The sequence below is a fragment of the Stegostoma tigrinum genome, chromosome 30, assembly GCF_030684315.1.
Source record: "Stegostoma tigrinum isolate sSteTig4 chromosome 30, sSteTig4.hap1, whole genome shotgun sequence".
Classification (NCBI taxonomy): Eukaryota; Metazoa; Chordata; class Chondrichthyes; order Orectolobiformes; family Stegostomatidae; genus Stegostoma; species Stegostoma tigrinum.
The window spans coordinates 35416262-35434933 of NC_081383.1; the positions used below are offsets into that span (position 1 = coordinate 35416262).

General features: G+C 38.6%; 1 protein-coding gene across 3 annotated transcripts in view; it reads right to left on the reverse strand.

Moving 5' to 3' along the window:
* The window catches only part of kdm4b (lysine (K)-specific demethylase 4B), a 453216-nt gene that overhangs the window by 29088 nt on the left and 405456 nt on the right, over positions 1-18672 (reverse strand). For 2 of the 3 annotated variants that reach the window (XM_048559767.2, XM_059638447.1), the window contains exon 18: positions 4521-4706. In XM_048559767.2, coding sequence (XP_048415724.1) covers positions 4521-4706 — 186 coding nt within the window. Of the gene's footprint in view, positions 1-4520; positions 4707-13692; positions 13732-18672 lie in introns of those variants that run through there. The other variant, XM_059638448.1, reaches the window with a different exon arrangement.

Sequence of the window (18672 nt, forward strand, 5' to 3'; positions counted from 1 at the left end):
TCAAGGCAGTAGCTCACCTCAACCTTCTCCAGGGGAACTAGGAATGGGCAATAAATGGTTGCTCAGCCAGTGATGTCCACATCCCCTGAACAAATTCAAAAGTAGGCTCAAGAAACAACAAATACTGAGGCTGAAATGTACTGCGCAGTTGCCAGCAGTCCAAAGCCAAGCACTGGATTCAAACATCATCCTTGCTCTACGCACAGCTTACATCCAAAAGATCCCTTCTCTAAACTTTAAGCACAATATTCCATGTATGGCATGCCAAATACTTCCGCACTTTAAAAGAAATTTTAAAAAAGTATTTTCATATTCTGATTACACAACATGAGCTGAAATAAACCGATAATTTTCATCCTGTGTTATCAGTCATCCCTCAGTTTAAATTCCACAACCTTTCATTTTGTCTGTTCACCTGGGTAGAGTTTGATATGATAATCTGTTCATGCACAATATTCAGTGAAACACACTGTTTTCCTCAAAATAGACTCACTACACATGAGCAACAGGAACACACGCTCCCCAGATTTGTAGAGGGCCTACAAGTGAATTAAGATACAATGAACAAATATTCTACCGATCAATCCTTATAAAAAGGAGAGTTAATTATTTAGGCTTGGCCCAGTTCGTGTTGTGGTTTGAAAGTGACTTTTGAGGAAGAAAACACAAGCAATAAAAAGGTGAAAATTGGATGCAATTAGCTTAATTTAAGACAGTTGTAACCAGTGGATTAAATACTACACTACAGTACTACCAATTATACATTAATGCTCAATGAAATTGTCAGAAAATCAAATATCAATAATTTACTCTATTTACTAGAATCTAAGGCTTTAACAAGAATTAGAGGTGCTGCACATTAATTTTGAAGTCAATTGCTTCTTTCATTCTCAGTTGAGAAAACTAATGAGAGCATGAATGCGCACTGGCACAAATAAATTTAGGCTTGTGTATACAAGCACAGTTGAGCAACTCATTTGGTCTCTATGTATTAGGAGTTCTCTCTTTGAATATACATGTACAATACATGCAAAGGAGTCTTGGCTGATTTGCTTTCTTTCGTGGGATAAACATTTTGTTTTTAACCCTCACTTGCGATTAGTTCCCACTGCGTGCGCATCATCTAAGGCCAACTACCAGTATGTAGGGGGGCAACCTGAATTGGATCAATGAACTGTACAGATCATGTTTTTGAGCTTGAAATGTTCTAACAGGCCTTTCAGAGAAATTTAAAATTATAAACCTTTAAGGAACAGATGAAAACTGGTATATATATTGAGTGATTATCTCAGAGACAAAGAATGAGTGGCACAGAAAGGTCAATGTGAAAAATATATTCAAATTTAACTTTGTGTTGGATAAGGTGACAATTGTATAAAACAGCTGAAGGTTAGGAAAATCATGATTTTTTTAAATTCACCGAGTTAACGTTACTAACAAATCCCTTGAAAGAAGCCACACTTGTCAAATAGCAGGTTTTGCACTACAATAGTCAGAATGGCAGGCATTTAAATGCCTGCAATTTGGTGCAGGGCTCAAAACAACTACTTTTTAAAACGTTTCCCCTGAGATTTCTCAAGGTCTACTTTGTGAATTTTGGTGGCTTCTTTGTCAGTCTCATTATCTCCTTCATTATGTGATGCACTCATTTAATGACAATGTTATGTATTTCTACTGAGAAATAGGCAATTTGGACTCGCACAATAGCAGAACTAGAATTCATTAATATCTCTAATAATGTCACTGTTCCATTAAACTTGACACCTCAAAGAAGGAAAAAAAATAATATTCTAGATACCACAGTATTCAACTGGCACAAGAGAACAGGCAGAAATTAGTAAAAAAGATAACAAAGTGTGGAGCTGGATGAACACAGCAGGCCAAGCAGCATCTCAGGAGCACAAAAGCTGACGTTTCGGGCCTAGACCCTTCATCAGAGAGGGGGATGGGGAGAGGGAACTGGAATAAATAGGGAGAGAGGGGGAGGCGGACCGAAGATGGACAGAAAAGAAGATAGGTAGAGAGGAGAGAGTATAGGTGAGGAGGTCGGGAGGGGATAGGTCAGTCCAGGGAAGACTGACAGGTCAAAGAGGCGGGATGAGGTGGTAGGTAGGAAATGGAGGTTTACAAAACCAAGAAGGGCATAGATAAGATGAATAGCAAAGATCTTTTCCCTAGGGTGGGGGGATTCAAACCCAGAGTGGGTATTTCTGAGGAAGGGTCACTGGACCCGAAATGTTAACTCTGATCTTTTCTTCACAGATGCCGCCAGACCTGCTGAGCTTTTCCAGCAACTTCTGTTTTTGTTGTTGGTTAAGGTACGAGCAGAAACAATTAAAGGAACCTGTGGGGCAAATTTTTCACACAGAGGATGGTTCGTATGTGGAATGATTGCCAGAGGAAGTGGTTGATTCAGATACAGTCAGAATGATTAAAAGACATTTGGAACAGTACATGAATAGGAAAGGGCCAAACACAGGCAAGTGGGACTAGTTTAGTTTGGAAAACTCAGTCAGCATGAAAGAGTTAGACCGAAGGATCTGTTTCTCAGCTGTATGACTGTAAGTGCCTAGCCAGATACCTGTGCTATTTTTGATGAAATGTTTTTAACAGCTGAACTTATGACAGACTGAGAAAACAGAACAGGGATACTAGTATAGCTTTGGCTACATATCAGAAGAGTCAGAAGTCCCATTCTGGAGAAGTTTCCTTATAGCAGAAAAACAAGCTTTCAGTTCAGTTATCTTAGCAGAAGGGTTTTAGTTTGTGAAATCTTCAAGCTGTGTGAGTTTTTTATAGTAGTTTTCAAGTTGTCAAAACTGGTAAGATGTGTAGACCAGCAGAACTGAAAACAGGATTAGGCCAACAGGGCTGGAAAGTCATAAAACTATTTCAGCGGTGCAAGAACTGGAAAGAGTCAGTTAAGAAATAAATTATAGCGCTGTGACAGAAAATACTTCACTGGGATTGAGTAAATATATAAAGATATTACTGGGAAAACAACAAAACAAAGTTTGTCTATTATGTTAAGAACTTTATTGTATTGTCACATTATAATAATTTATTTTGCTTTAGTTAATAAACTCGGATTATTTTGCTAAAGAACAATTGGAATCTCACGTCAATATCCTCAGTGACTGACCACTACAGTAACCGACTGCAAAAAATCAACTTATGGTCTATCAAGCTAGATTTCACTTGGATCATACTCGTCCAGTATTAATACCATCTGGGATTATACTACAGTATGCAATGTTTAGTTTTAGAAAATAAAATTTACTGTAGAAAATGAGATAAATGGAATTACGCAGCACGGAGTGTATTACATGTAAATGATTTGGGTCATGTTGTTTTAAGAGGTTAATAGGTAGAAGGATAAGATCAAAGGAAAAGTAGGTTTAATTAGCTAAACAGCTGATTGTCTACCATCCTTACAATAAATGCAGTCCAAAGGATAATTTTATTTTGGGATTTGGAAATAAATAACTTAAAAGCATTCATTAAATCCTGTAAATCCATTTATTTCATCTGATCAAAGAATAAATTTTTAATTAGAGATAATTAATTTAGTGATCAATCCAAAGCAGACGACATAATCATGCAGATGAATGGAGTTTTGGAAGTCTTCCTGGTTTCAATTTATCTGGATGTTTGCGGGACAATTTTTAGTAGCAGTTTGACACTTACATGTGTGGCTCGCTAAGAGAAGTTAGCCAAAATAAATAATTAAGAAAGAATCTAGCAGAACAAAACACTATATCATTGACAAAGTAGACAGTGGAAAAGGCATAAGCTCAGTTTGAATTTTATGAACAACAGAAACTGGAACATTTCATAGTCTGAAGTCAGTGGGAGAATCTACAGTCAGCCTCACAGTGTCTAACTGCAAACGAAAGTAGCAAAGAAGCTTGTAAGTATTGGAACAGCAGCCAGAACAAGTGATGAAGGCCTCTACGGTCAAGAAAAGAGTAAATGAAAGTTTTACCTCTGAGAATAGCTGCAGCTTTGGAAAAAATCTCCAGAGGGCTATGACATACTTATCAGTGGCCCTTGATAAGTTTCAATAAGTAAATAACATTTAACTTTTAGACTGTTGTGTATTACAAGAGAATTGTTGGAAGATTTAAAAAGTAAAACCAGAAAGCATAACATCTGTAGTTATAAGGAAATGGTCCTTGTGATTTTTTAAAAAATATACAACAATGTTTGTTTTATTTAAAAGTAAATCTGCAGCATAGTTTTAGGGGTTAAAATTAGTAACTAGGCCTTATTAAACAGTCCCTGAGCAGATCATAACAAAATTGCGAGTATGCTAGACTTGCAAGTTACCCCACACACTTTTTTTTTTCTTCACAAATGCTGCCAGACCTGCTGAGCTTTTCCAGCAGCTTTGTTTTTATTGCAGATTTATTTTGCTTTAGTTACCCGCAGTTCTTTTGTTTTTCATTTTGCAAGTTACCAGCTCAACGTAACTGATCCTCTGCCATGACTAGCTCAGTGTAATTGATGTTTTTACTTACATTCTGACTGGTCGTTTTGTGCTTGAAACAGATGATAGACACAACATATGGCCAGTCATCTGGTTCCATTACAACCCCTGCAGCATGAGCACATGTTACATGAAATGATGTAGAACAATGTTCATATGAACACTGGATACAGGCCCCTGAGGTGGTCTTCACTTTTTTTCTGCAGTACACACATTTCTGATAAAAACAAGAGGAAAACAAGAATATTTCTTTTAGTTTTATTTTTACTAGCTTGTAAACAGCAAGACATTTCATTCCTTCATTTAAGTATGTTTCATTAAGCATGTTAAGAGGAGTAAATATTACCATGAAGCAAATTTAAACTGAAAAAGATGGACTATAGAGTAGGGTCTCAAGAGGATAACTTCGGCAAAGTTTCAATGCTGCTACTGTACATGAGGAAAAGGCACCAAAAGGATTGACTATAAGTGTGCGACCGTCCTAATATCTGTAATGGGAATGGAAACATGTCCCCATCTGTTTCTTAAATTGTTTTGCTTATCAGTCCCAATGTAACTACTATGAATAGATTCATGTATTCAGGTATACATCACTAGCCACGTTGACACAATTTTTGGGGTCTTTCATCATGTCCAGTAATTGTGACTAACCAAAGTACCAAACCAATGACCGGATATATCCCAAATTTTCTATTTAAAGAATCATTTGCTGAACAGCTTTTAAAACCTTACTTCCACCAGTAATTTTATGTACATTAATGCCAAATTCACTTATATTAGCTGAACAGAATATTAATGTAAATAGCTGAACACTTAGTGAAACAGCATAAAACATCTACGAGTACCTTCTTCCAAAATTGAGCTGGGCTTCCCCTTGAAACACAGGGTCACGCCCTGTAATTTATCTGTAGCATATCAATGTATGCAACATTTTGCACTCTCCCCTCCCTCCATCCCTTCTAAAATAACACAAACTGTTAGACAAATTCAGGTGCAGAATGTATGAATGTCGTTAGAATCCAACCAGCCAATAGTTTAAACAAAGTTTCAGCCTGAAGTTGAACACACCACCCTGAGATGCTTGCAGATTTTGAAACAAGTGCCATTAGTCCATGCATTGACTTGACTCTTAAATACTCTCAATCACAGGTTGAACAAGAGAATGAGGCAGGACCAGGAGCATAGGCACAAAGGTGGGTTGGGCGTGGAAGAGAGAGAAAGAGGAGGCGGGGGGGGAAAAGAAAGAAAGATCAGGTAATTTTTGAATCTATTGTACCTCAAAACTCAGCGATTTTATTGCTGTACCTCTAAAACAGAATGGACTGTTGCTCACAGGAATGCCTGATTCTAAGAAACAGCTATGAAAAGACAGATGTAAAACTCACTTCTATACTTCTATAAGAGAAAACTTTGACTAACTTTTACAAAATATTAAAAAGTGCAAAGAGGAAAAGTGAAAATGTGAAATTGAAAAAGAAAAAGGCAGAAACAAGTGATTTGTTTTTTCTCTCCACAACTTGCAAGGACATGGAGCAATTCATGACATACGTATTGGCAAAGTCACATGTTCAATGAGTAAACATTCTGGTAAACTTGCTCGTAACCAGAAGATCAATGACAAGTCAATTTGGTATCATGTTGGGGTTGTCCTGATGTTCTCCCAAGAGCCCCTTTGAAACATTTTGTACTCCTTGTAGAAGGACCTTGATTCTAGGTCTCATTCAAATAGATGTTGCTCCTCTTTAGTAATAATTAAGTGTCATCCTTGATTAAGTGCTTAATTCCTATAGCAAACATAAATGGCATTTCAGATGAATACACAATCTTCTGACTCAGAAATTAAGATGCTGATTATTAAAAAGTAATGAGTTTAAAAAACCAGTGTTGTTTTACTGGGAAATGCCATTGAAATGATCTACCTGGCAGCTGACTTCTTTCAAATTTCAACAAAGTAAATCCAGAGTGCACTTTAAAAATAAATCATGAAGTCATCAAGCAGGAATAAGAAAGCAGTTTCAAAGTGGTATTTAGCAAGCTTTCGGCTTGTTATTTGTTAAAAGATTGATCAGCATTTGGACAAATTTGGGAAAATACAGACCACAAAAACCTTAGTTAGGAATCTGTTAAATACTGCAATATGATGTAGGGAGGGGAGTGTGGAAAATAATTTTTAGCATCGTTCTTTACAGATAATGCAAAAAGCAATCTACACCTAAACCATGACATGATTGTTACTTTGATAAAAACAGGTATATGGTTTACTCCTCTGGAGAGGCCCTCCAAAGCTTTTTCTTTCTTTAATACAAGTATTATTGAAAAGACTTTTGAAAGCAGTTCTATCGCTGTGAAACCAGATTAGATGGAGATGTCAACATTTTCAAGTAACTGTTTGCAGACAATCAGCATTGACGACCAATATAGCATGAATTTCCTGCTTATATACACTTTTCTTGCTCAGACATCATCTTGTAACTAGGGCCAATGGTAACTGTTGGGCTCAGAGCCTGGACTTCACGGCATCTCCTTTCTCTGACAGGACTAAACTGCACTAAGTTCAAGATAACTTAAAGCAGATGCTCAACGCATGGCATAGAACAACCCATAATTTGGTGGCAATTTCGGTGGTGTCAAAATTAGTTGTTTACTAAGAGTATATAGGTGGGGGAGGCGGGGGTTTGGAAGAGAGTTGGGGGCGGGGGGGGGATGGGTCAGGGGAATGGGGACTGCAGCGAGAGAAATTGCAAACCACAAGATCAAATTTAAAGTTTTTATCTATAACATGCATCAACATGATTGAAACTTTACATTAAAGCTCAATGGAATGACAATGGCTGGTGTGTTAGTGTTGAATCTCTTCTCAGGAAAAGCATGAACAGAGCTGATTTCAGAAACAGAAATAACAATTCAGTTAGATTTATCCACATGCAGCTGGAATTGAGGAACAAAGTAACCAAAGTAACTGAAAATTTGCTTTAAGAAAGGTGAGTGTAAAATAAAAAAAACTCCTCATTAAAAAGTAATGAATAAAAACTGCAGTGTTGTACTATCGAGAGAATGCCAAGTCACCTGGACATCACACCTAGCAGCTGAACTCATTGAGGTTTCGGCAATGTAAATCCAGAGTGCACAGAAGGTATTTTGACTGAATCACCAAGAATCATCAGTCAACAGAACAAAAGCTTTAAGTTATGCTGCAAGCAAGTGAAACTTCTCTGCAACTTCTGGAAACTTTTTGAATTTCAGAACATTTGAATCAAGTCCAACTCTGCCTTGAAGTTGAATTGAGTTTCAGTGCACATAATCTTCGAGGAGTACAGATAAACACCAGATCACCTTTACGGCTCACTGGGTGGGTCCTTGTTAATAATGTTTAGGAAGTAATGTAGAATGATTACATTTCGCCTAAGCTGTGCACATTTCACAAGCAAATCTGTCTTCTCTCGAGTATTCTGTCCATCATATAAAATGGTGAGATGTTTAAACATGAGCAATCAGAATTTGTTGTTACTCTTGAAGAGTGTCCTCCAAACAAAATCTTTCAAAACAGAAACAAGAAAATCTGCTTCACTGTCAATGTTCATCACTAAGTAACTGACATGTGTGTTCCTATTCCACCCTTGACCACGTTGCTTCTGAAAACAGCAAGTCACCTGTTCACCCTATCATGTTTGTGCCCTTTAGCACTGCTGCCTCAGAGCACCAGGAGCTTGAGTTCCATTCCCCCCAGGCAACTGTTTGTGTGGAGTTTGCACATTCCCCCCACGTCAGCGGGGGTACCCTCCGGTTTCCTCCTACAGTCCAAAGATGTGCAGGCTAGGTGGATTGGCTATGCCACATTGCCCATAGTGTTCAGGGATGTGTAGGTTAGGGCGGGATGCTCTGATAGTCGGTGTGGACTTGTTGGGCTGAAGGGCCAGTTTGCACACTGTGGGGTTTCTATAAAACAAAAATGGCTGAAAGCTCAGCACAAAAGTCAGAAATAGGGGAATTCAATGAACTTCGGGTTTAATGTCAATTCAAGCAGGCATTTTCCATTAAATATAAATATATGCATTGTTTAAGTTTGTAAAGTCAACAAAAAATTAGAAAATAGTGGCAAATTTAAATGTGTGTTGAAGGAGGAAAATAATAATACAACATGGGTCAGCTTAAGGACCGAGCCCAGGTAAAACAAGATGTTTGAAAGTAAGATCAACAGACGAAAAGAAAACAGATAATTATAGTTGCTTCCGCCAACAAAAATTAAGGCTTGTAGGACACCAATTTCATTTTAATAAGTGTTCATGATTTTTGAGGTGGACTTTTAATAATACAGCTATGGTATCAATCATATATTTCTAACAGGAACTGTTCAAAATGAACTTAAATGTAACTTAAGGATACATATTTTCCACGAGTTTCCCATTATTTTGTATTTCATTTGAGGACTATTTTCACCTAATCTACATAACGTCAGAGTTTAGAGACAGAAGCAAGTATTAGGCACTGTTGTACATGAATGGAAAGTTTCAAAGATTCTAACTTGAGTAAACTCTCTCTATACAATGAATTACTTACTGTGAGCTGAAAAGTAGTCATTAGTAGGAAGTAATCAAAGTTGTGTGAAGCTGTTTTAAAGATTAAGTTTTTTCTGTACTAAACCTATTTCTAGAACTTTCTCCTAAATGCAGCCTCCATTAAGAACTCTCCAGGCTGTCTCTTTCAGTTCAAACTCATTTTAATTCTAAATAATTAGATGATGTAAAATAAGATAGTAGGGACTAAAAGTAAATTATTTGTGCCATTGTTTGGGGTGAATCCTAACTAGAGGAGATAGAGAGGTCCTTGAGGCATTCAAAGATCTTCGAGGCCATCTGATTGGGAAATTAGAGCTTCGTCACTTCTCATTTATTTACTGAACATATCTCAGACCTTATATGGCATTCTTTTCCTGGAATGCAGAGTGTCACTGGAATAGGTGAAAAGATGATGCTTAGTGTGTAATCTGAGCACCTGCCTTTCAACTAAGAGATCAGTGCATTTCACTTCCACAACCAAGATTTGGCATCTAATTATTTGGAACTTTAATGTTATAAATAATTTATACATATGATAAACTATGTAACATAGAATTATAGCAAGCCCTCATCATCTATTAAAGGTGCCCATGACAGAATTTCAAGCATTAAACTACTTGGAAATAATTTTGACATTGTACCTAAGCTTCCCCCATAAAGTTGGAATACATGCAATTGTGGTTCCTTTCACATTAATCTTTGAGGCAGTCAGATCCAACAAGGAGAGCAGCATTCCATCTTACTCCTTTACCCTAACTATACATTAAGTTTCTGGGGAAATAGGAGGGTGAGGGGGGCAGTATTGCTCCACTAGAAAAGCAATACACTCATAGCCACAAGGTGTCCACCTTAAGAAGTTGTTGATGAGGAAGCAATCAAAATATTGCCGCATTATCATCAATAAGCCCTTTTAAAGAGTCAATGCAGTCACATTGAATCAGCTATTTTCTTTCTGTATAAAATGTTCTTTAATTTGTTAAAAAAATTTGCAAGATTCACATTTGTCTCAAAAATATATTGCCTGTTGTCAAGTTTTCGACACCTGTAGAAATATACAAATAAGAGCACAATAGCCCTTCGAGCCTGTTCCACCATTCACTACTTCCTTTGATCCCTTCAGCCCCAAGTACTATATCCAACTCCTCAGTGAAATCTACGTGAGACACCACTACAAATTCATATACTCAGGTGAAATTAATACTGAAGAAGTTAGATCTCAGATTGAAACTGAACTTGATAAACCCTAAATGTGCAGGTCAGTTACTGAACATATTCACAAGAGTCTGCAAGTGTACTTCTAATACAAAGAATAGTGTTCACTAGCCAAGAAAAACAGAGTATATTAGCCTAGACAAACCGTTTGGAAAGATTTCAGTACAAACACTAGTAAGAAGATTCAAACTCACAATTCTGTTTATCTCAGCAATATGCTACATAAACCAAACCCTGCAAAGATTCAACAGTATTACTACACTATAAAGGCCTCTTGCTCAGGCTGGCCCAACTGCAACTGTTTCCTTCCAACAAATTTCTGTGGCTTTGTGTTTTTTTTTAATTTGGATTCTTTCATTGAGACATTTAAAACAAATTGCAAGCTAAACTCACTATTACTGGAACTTCAGAGTAAACACAAGTTCCCTATACTTAACTTTTGATAATATTACAGGATTCTTACAGGAGATATAACCCTTTTACTTCCATTCTCTGACACACATACTAACTGTATCCAAATTTTTCTGTGTTCTTTGAGTCTTATTGCTAGGCAGAAGCAGTTTTTCTTTTTTTCTAAATTGCATGAGGAAAAACTAACTCCCACGTCTTCACATTCTGGTTACTGGCTGCCATGGAAAGCCACGTCCAGAATCCTCAGGATCTGCTGGAAAAGAGCACACATCTGCACTCCAACCCCTCAAGGTTAAAGACATAGTGACTGAGCAATGCTAGGCGGCACCCAACTGACAGAGGAACTATCAGAAGTCTCGTCTCAGGATAATTATGAAGTAGCCTAAGGACTTCGACTTGCCTGCCCCCTCCAACCCTTGGAAGTTGAAGCTGAAGAGGGTCCACTTGTCTCTGGCAAGAATATTTTCAGACTGTCTGGTCCGCCAGCCATAATCACCCACAATCAGCTGACCAAACCTCCAGGGCAAACAGGCTCCACTGCTAAGAAGAATCCATCCCTCTCAGTTGTGGAACCACCGAGTGTGCTGACACTTAGTGGGAAGGAGAGAAACAGGATAACCTATCAAGCCATTTAGCTGGCAAGGGTGACATTGCACTGTCTCAGGTTTGTATAAATTTACTTTACGTCTATTTATTGGAGTCTCTATATAATCTTAAATGTACCTTACATCTATATCCATATAGGCTGTACCATGGATCAATGTATCTGCTGAAAGCAAGATGATCAAGGCATACATAGGGTAATAGATTATGCTGACACTGTTGCTCCTCATCCCAAAACATCCTTAATTCATCCCTGGCTTCAGGGTCCAAAATGTTGCTCTGAGTGAGATGGTCATCAATATCTGAGCCAGGGAGATGGGTAGCATATAGGGAAACATTGTATTTGTATCGCCTAAGATTAGGGGTCCCACAGGATTATGTCACATACAGTGCACGGATCTCTTTGTAATGTTGTTTCTGATTGGCAAACTGTAAACAAGTGCCTCTGGGTTTTGTGCTGGAGCCTCAACTATTTACAAGCAGCATATATGATGGATGAAGAGACTATATGTAAAGATTGTGTCATCAAAAAAAATTAACAATGATAAGCAGAAAAGTAAATTAAGAGGTGGAGTCAACAAAGGAATTTAAATAGGTTAAGTGAGTGAACAAAAAAATGACAGATGGAGTTGAGTGAGAAAATGGAAATTTATCAATTTTGCCAGAAGTACACCGTTTAAATGGAGCCAATTTACAAAATTCTGTAAATAGAGGGATCCAGGGCCAGTCTCGTGCATAAATCACAAAACGTTAAAGCGCAGGTTTAGCAAGTAATTAGAAACGCAAATGAGCTACTGTCATTTATTGCAAAGGGAATGGAATATAAAAGTAGGGAGGTTTTACTTGGGCATTATTGAGACCCCAGCAAGAGGACAGTCTCAATGTTCCCATATCTCTTCTCAAGGCAGACACAGTTCAAAGAGAGTTCACTTGACTTATTCCTGGGATGAAGGGGCTATTCTTATTGGAAAAGTTTGGACAGATTGGGCCAGTATCCATCAAATGAGGCAGCAAAAACTGCTCACAATGCTCCAGGTGTGTCTGACCAGCACCTTATCCAGTTGCAATAAGACTTCCCTACTCTTGTACTCCAATTCCCTTGAAATAAGTGCCAACATTCCATTAGCTTTCCTGATTACCTGCTGCACTTGAGTGCTGGTTTTATGTTTCGCACATAAGAAGCCAGTGTACTTTTGCAGCTTGCAGTTTCTCTCCATTTGAGAGAATACCATTCTATCATTTTCCCTTCCAAAATGAAAATCTTCAGTTTCCTGCATTTTAATTTTAACCCATTTCATTTTCTCTTCTCCACTTGATGGAACAAATTGACAAACTGCCATTACTTTTCTAACTGAGATGAGATAACTAACCCAATACATTCTGCTCAGTATGTTTTAACAGTACACTCATTGAGACAGGCTGACAGGGGCAATATAATGCATAATAGATGCTGAAATTTAATCATCCCAATTTAGTTTTGGAAGTTAGTTTTTGGTACATTCTGGTACCAGCTCAGTATAAGAATTTCATGTCAAAAGAAACAAAAATTAGACAAGCAGGCCACTATTTCAATTCTGAGTCCTACCCTTTATAGTGCTCTTCCAACTGCCTAGTGATCTCAAAAGGGCCAGGCCAAATAAGTAGGATACATGAGAAGTGGGTTCATAGTCCAATTAAAAACAATGATCCTCCCAAGGGTGGAGGGTCAATTGGAAGCCAACATTGTTACATTAGTAATCCCACTGTCCAATTTGGAAGCTGCAGATTTGTGGTAGGAGGTTGCCCTTCATGTGAAGATGCTCTCTAAAGAAGAGGTCAATTTTTTTTTTAGAAAATTAAGCAACTAGAGCTGTTCAGATTAGACTGTGGAAGGGCAAGCTTCCCGTGGGATGGGCAGTGGCCACAGTTATGTCCTGGAAACCACAAAGAGATTATGCAGATTTGGAGAGCAGGAGAGGTTTGTGTGCACATCCTTGGGGAGATTCATTCCAGTTCCACCCCTACACAGACACACACAGACAGACACATCCTATCGTAAGCCCACTGCCCTCACCTGGCTCTGATGCATGCCAACGTATGCCATCTGCTTTGACAAAATGGAAAGCTTAGTCTTTGTGGAGCTGGCAGCTTAATAGTCCTATAATTACCCTTCTGAGGAAGGGTCACCGGACCTGAAACGTTAACTCTGTCTTTATCCCCCCCATAGATGCTGCCACACCTGCTCAGCTTTTCTAGCAGCTTCGTTTTTGTCCATAATTACTAATAATTGGCTGACAGTCACTCTCGAACAGGTAGCTAAGCCAACCTGCACCACACCCATTATAAATAGCTTTGGATGAGGATCATGGTGAAGAACTGGCAAACAGGCCAGTGGAGGGGAACTCTGTGTGGAAACACTTTTGATTAAGAACGTGCACTGACCTAAATATCCCAGCAAATATATCTGTAGTCTCCTCTAGTCTGGGGAGAAAAGAAATTGCAATTGAAATCAAACTTTTGTTGACAGAAATACTACATTCACATCAATGTTCAAACTCAACAACCTATCCCATTACTAACTGGGATACAAAGTACAATATCTATGCAATACACAAGCCAGCTGGGAAATTAGAATACAACATTCATCAGCAGCTGCTTAAAAATAAAAAAAGCATTTCTCTCCTAGCTTAGCCAGATAAAAATGGATTGATTTGTCACACAGGCCATGCAAACGAATTCCCCATTGGGTAAAAGTTCCTTTTGGTATCAGTTGATCCAAGCCACTTACCAACTTCAGCTTCTAAAAACTTTGCATTTGACTGAAGTTAAACCATACATCTTTTAAAAAGATGTGCAAGATTACTTCAAAAGGTTTTGTCAGAAACGGTAAAAAAAAATCCAATGTTGAACCATCGACAGTGAAGTTATTCCAGTATTTATGGACTGAAATGTCTTTCCACTCCCGATCCATGCTATGCACTAAAGCCATTAGAATTATTAGCTTAGGCTCTGATAATAGGCTTTTAAAATCATTACAGTGATGACAGAATGGAAAAGAAATGTCAAGACGGTTTCAGAAAGATCACACTGAAATAAGCAAGATCAGTCACAACATCCGCCTGTTGGGAGGATAATAATTAGTTGTAATGTTCAAGTTGGCAACATCTCACAGTGAAAACTCCTAATTGATATGCAGTCCTTAAGCTTAAAACAAAACATAAAACACGGAATATTTTAACCCAACAACCATGTTTTCTGAAAATTTCACATTAAAGCCATAATAGTGTACAAAGTCAGAAAAACAGGCAGAAGTAGCTGTGTATCTTGATTCACATTGCAGAACATGCTCGCTGTTTAATCCTTCCAGGATCACACTTATATCCTCAGCTTTACTTGGCTGTTCATCTGAATTGAGATTAAGGTTGCCTATCCTCTGCAGTCACAATTTTTGCGAGTTCCTCATGGCAGGAATTTCCTTTGCATATAGACACAATTTATTTCCAGGCTCATTATGATAAATATTGTGAAATTCCTATTAGAACTATGTAAACAGTGTGAACTTACTTCCAGAGTATTCATCATTGAGAACTCAGGGGTTTGGAAAAAAATGTATTCAGATACTTTTTGTTTAAAATGGGACAGAATTTCATTTTGGGGCAGGGGTTAAGATCAGTAGGGGAAATCAATCGTTATGGGGAAGGGGCAACAAATTGAACGTAAGGGGTGTTGGATCTCCCATGGTCCTGCTGAACGATGGTGCAGGCTTAGCAGATTGACAGCATGTACTCATGCTTCTATTTCTTGTGGTCTTACGGGACTAGGGACTGCACATGTCGGGTAAGGACTATTGTAATTAAGGGCATCAGGAGTTGAGTGTGCCTGTGTGCGGGGCTGTGGCTGTGCGCGAAAGAATGACCACACCTGGCATGGTCACAGAAAGTGCAGAGGAGCCTGGGTGTGATACCTCCAAGCACTGTCCTGTCTCTTTGTCAGGAGGCAGCACCTAGACTGGGGTCAAGATACCCTGCCCCATCTGCTGTAACACCTTCAGTCCTGGAAAAAAAATCACTAGGTGATGGAGTACAAGTATGTTTGCCTCTCCAGTAGCTCAAGGGCATTGGACATGGTATCGGGCATAAAGGATTAGCGATATGGAAGGCTGTGGGACACGGGTTTGGAAGTGAGTGAGGGGTGATGCTGTATGCAATAGTGAGATTGGCAGAACATGACCATGGTTGGGAAATGGGGCAGCATTAGAGATGGACTGAGGTGACAGAGAGAAGAATGTGGCACTTAAACTGGCACAGAGGTCACTGACCGTTTTTCCTGCATTGCAAGCAATTCTTCTGCATCCGAGGTGGCAACGACGCAGATAGCAACCTCAGACCAAGCTGGCAAGATTTAGTGGCACAGCGTCTGCTGAGAAGTGGTCACCCCTCCTCTGCACCAGCCCATCCATCAGTACATCCTGACTTCTGTCAGAGAAGCACAATGCCATTTTCCCCAGCTCTGACATGTTCAGACCGAGCACAGTACAGATTTTCATTTTGGAATGTCAGTGCTGGTCTGACGTGCTTTAAAAAATGGCACAGGTGCAAGGGATGCTAGTATTTTGCTGGAAATCCACTAACTGTCAAAGATGCGAGAATGGCATGTGGTAGGATTGGACAAAATTGGTTGCATGGGGCAGGACAGGCCATTAATTCAGTGAGCTTGGTAAGACAGGGCAAGAAAATGCAGAGTCTTACAACAAAAACTTCCAGAGAAATAAACTGATGCAATTTGGATTGAGCCAAAATAATACAAGATTTATCCCTTGCGAATAATGCAGTAAAGTGGAGTCAATCTAATCGTTCAACCATGATCTTGAATCGATAGGAACTGGGCCTACACTTGATCTTGTTTCTCATCTTCTTATGTATTGTAGAGTGGTTACATTTCATTCCTGAGAATTACCAAAGAAAGAAGACAGACATTGGGTATTACGGGCTGACAAATGTTTTTGCTATTCTTCCAAAAAGCATTTATAAATTGAGAGTGTGGAATCAAAATAAAAACGTGTTACAAACCTTACTTATGAAAAAAAAGTCTCCAATGGTGCATATGTTGTATAAAGGTTTTCTAGGTGGTGAATGAATCAGCATTAATTTAGCCACAAACAGTAACCTGGGTAGATGTAGGGTCATGCACACAGTTTGGAGAACATGATTTGCTTACTGGAGGAATAGTGCGGCCCTGGTCCGTCAAGCAGAGGGATGCACATTAAGCACTATCACTAATTCAGCTTTGAAAAATAGAACAATAGGTGTTAAACCTGCTCATAAGCAGACCATAACTGCACTGCAATGCAGCACACATCGTACAATACATTTTTCATTCCAAACTTGTATGAAGCAAGAATATGCAAACAGGCACTGCTGTGAACAACAGCAACAAAAATGAAATCTTGAGGCTTCAATAGTAAACAGGAAGACACAGCATTTATAGCACAGAAATAGGCTATCTGGCCTAGCTAAACATTTAATCTGGTGTTCATGCTCAATTCATGCCTCCTTCCAGATTTGCTTGTTTCAATCTACCATTACCTACCAATTTATTCTCTTCTGTGTAGTTTCCCTTAAATGACCATGACACGTTAAGATATAGGATCAGAATTAAGTCATTCAGCTCAACGAATCTGCTCCACTGTTCAATCATGGTTGACAAGTTTCTCAAACCCATCCTCCTGCCTTCTCCCTGTAACCTTTGATTCCCTTATTAATCGAGGGCCTATTTGTCTTAAATCCATGCAATGCCTTCACAGCCTTCTGCAGCAACGAGTTCCAAAGATTCACCACACCCGTGTGAAGGAATTCTTCCCAATCTCAGTTCTAAAGGATCATCCCTGCAATCTGACGCTGGGCCCTCGGGTCTTAGTGTCTCCTACTAGTGGAAACGTTTTATTTACCACCACTCTGTCCCTGCCTCTCAGTATTCTGTAAGTTTAAACGAGATTCCAAAACATACATATAATTAGACATCCTACAAAACTAATTTTAAAATGGAAGATGCCACGGTGGCTCATCAAATGTCCATCTAATGTAGAATCTACCACGCAGAATGTTACTAATTGACAAGTAACTTCTTGCAGGATTCACAGCTGTAACGTGACAGATCGCTCATTATGCAAATTAGCTAGCAATCAAAGTAATTATTACATTTAGCTATAATTAATTCTGACAATATCAATTTTGATCAAATTTACTAATCAAATACTCTTCAAAGTAAAACATTTCTTGTTCTCAAACAGATCATAGACTCTAAACTTGCAGACAATTTCACATGGTGTTCGTCATCATTTTCAAAGTTAGGTTCGTGTTTCTCTTCCATTGTACCCTTTTTTTTTAAACATAACCCTATTTCTAGCATGACAAGCAATTTCCTCCTTGGGTTAAATGCTGTACTGAAAAATGGAACTGAAATGTGAAGAATTTGGTCTAACAAATCCAGACCTGATTTGTTCTCTCTCTCTCTCTCTCTCACAGGAATGACTGAAGGAAAGTGAATTGCGACTGTTATCAAGGTCCCAGTGAGAGAAACCTTTCACCATGTGCATAATTGTTCATTATTGCTGGTGATACAGCACAACCTGGCACTGCATTTGGCCTTAAAGCAAAATAATTTCTATAAACTTCAGCAATATTATTCTTTAGAAAACAGCATTAAAACATATATTTTTATGTGCTTAATATTTAATTTGTGATCTCACTTGCAACCAAAGCCAGAATCAGGTAATGATTCAAAGGCAGGAAGGATGAAGTATGTCAAATTTACACTCTCAATGTACCTCAATTCAACTTACAAAGAGTTATTAGTATTTATAAGCCCTGCATGCTTTCTTTAGCTTTCCTGTAACATCCTTAGGGGATCTGAAGAACTGAAAAATCTAGACAGAGTTATAGTCTTAGAATCATGCAGCGTGGAAACAGACCCTTCATTTCAACCAGTCCAAGCTGACCATAAACTCAAAATTAACCTAGTTCCACCTGCCTGTGCTTGGCTCATATTCCTCCAAACATTTCTTTTTCATGTACTTATCCTTTTAAACATTGTAATTATAGCCGCCTCCACCACTTCCTCGAAGTTCAGTCCACGTACGAACCACTCAATTTTGATAGCCTGAATCATTTACAGGATCTTTAATAGGACTAGTGTTAGTATGGATGATGACTGAACTACTCCAGAGAAAAGGCTGATAGTCAAAGTCACCACTGTAACCCTGTTAGTGTTTATTTTTGAATAGGTGCATGGTAATTTCCTCATCTGACTTCTGTCTGAATCCAGGTTCCAGTGGATGGGTCTAGAATACCAAATACTCCCAAGATGCCCACTTCTCAACTCTTGGAAATTCATCAGAATTGGCTGTCCAATCTAACACATTTT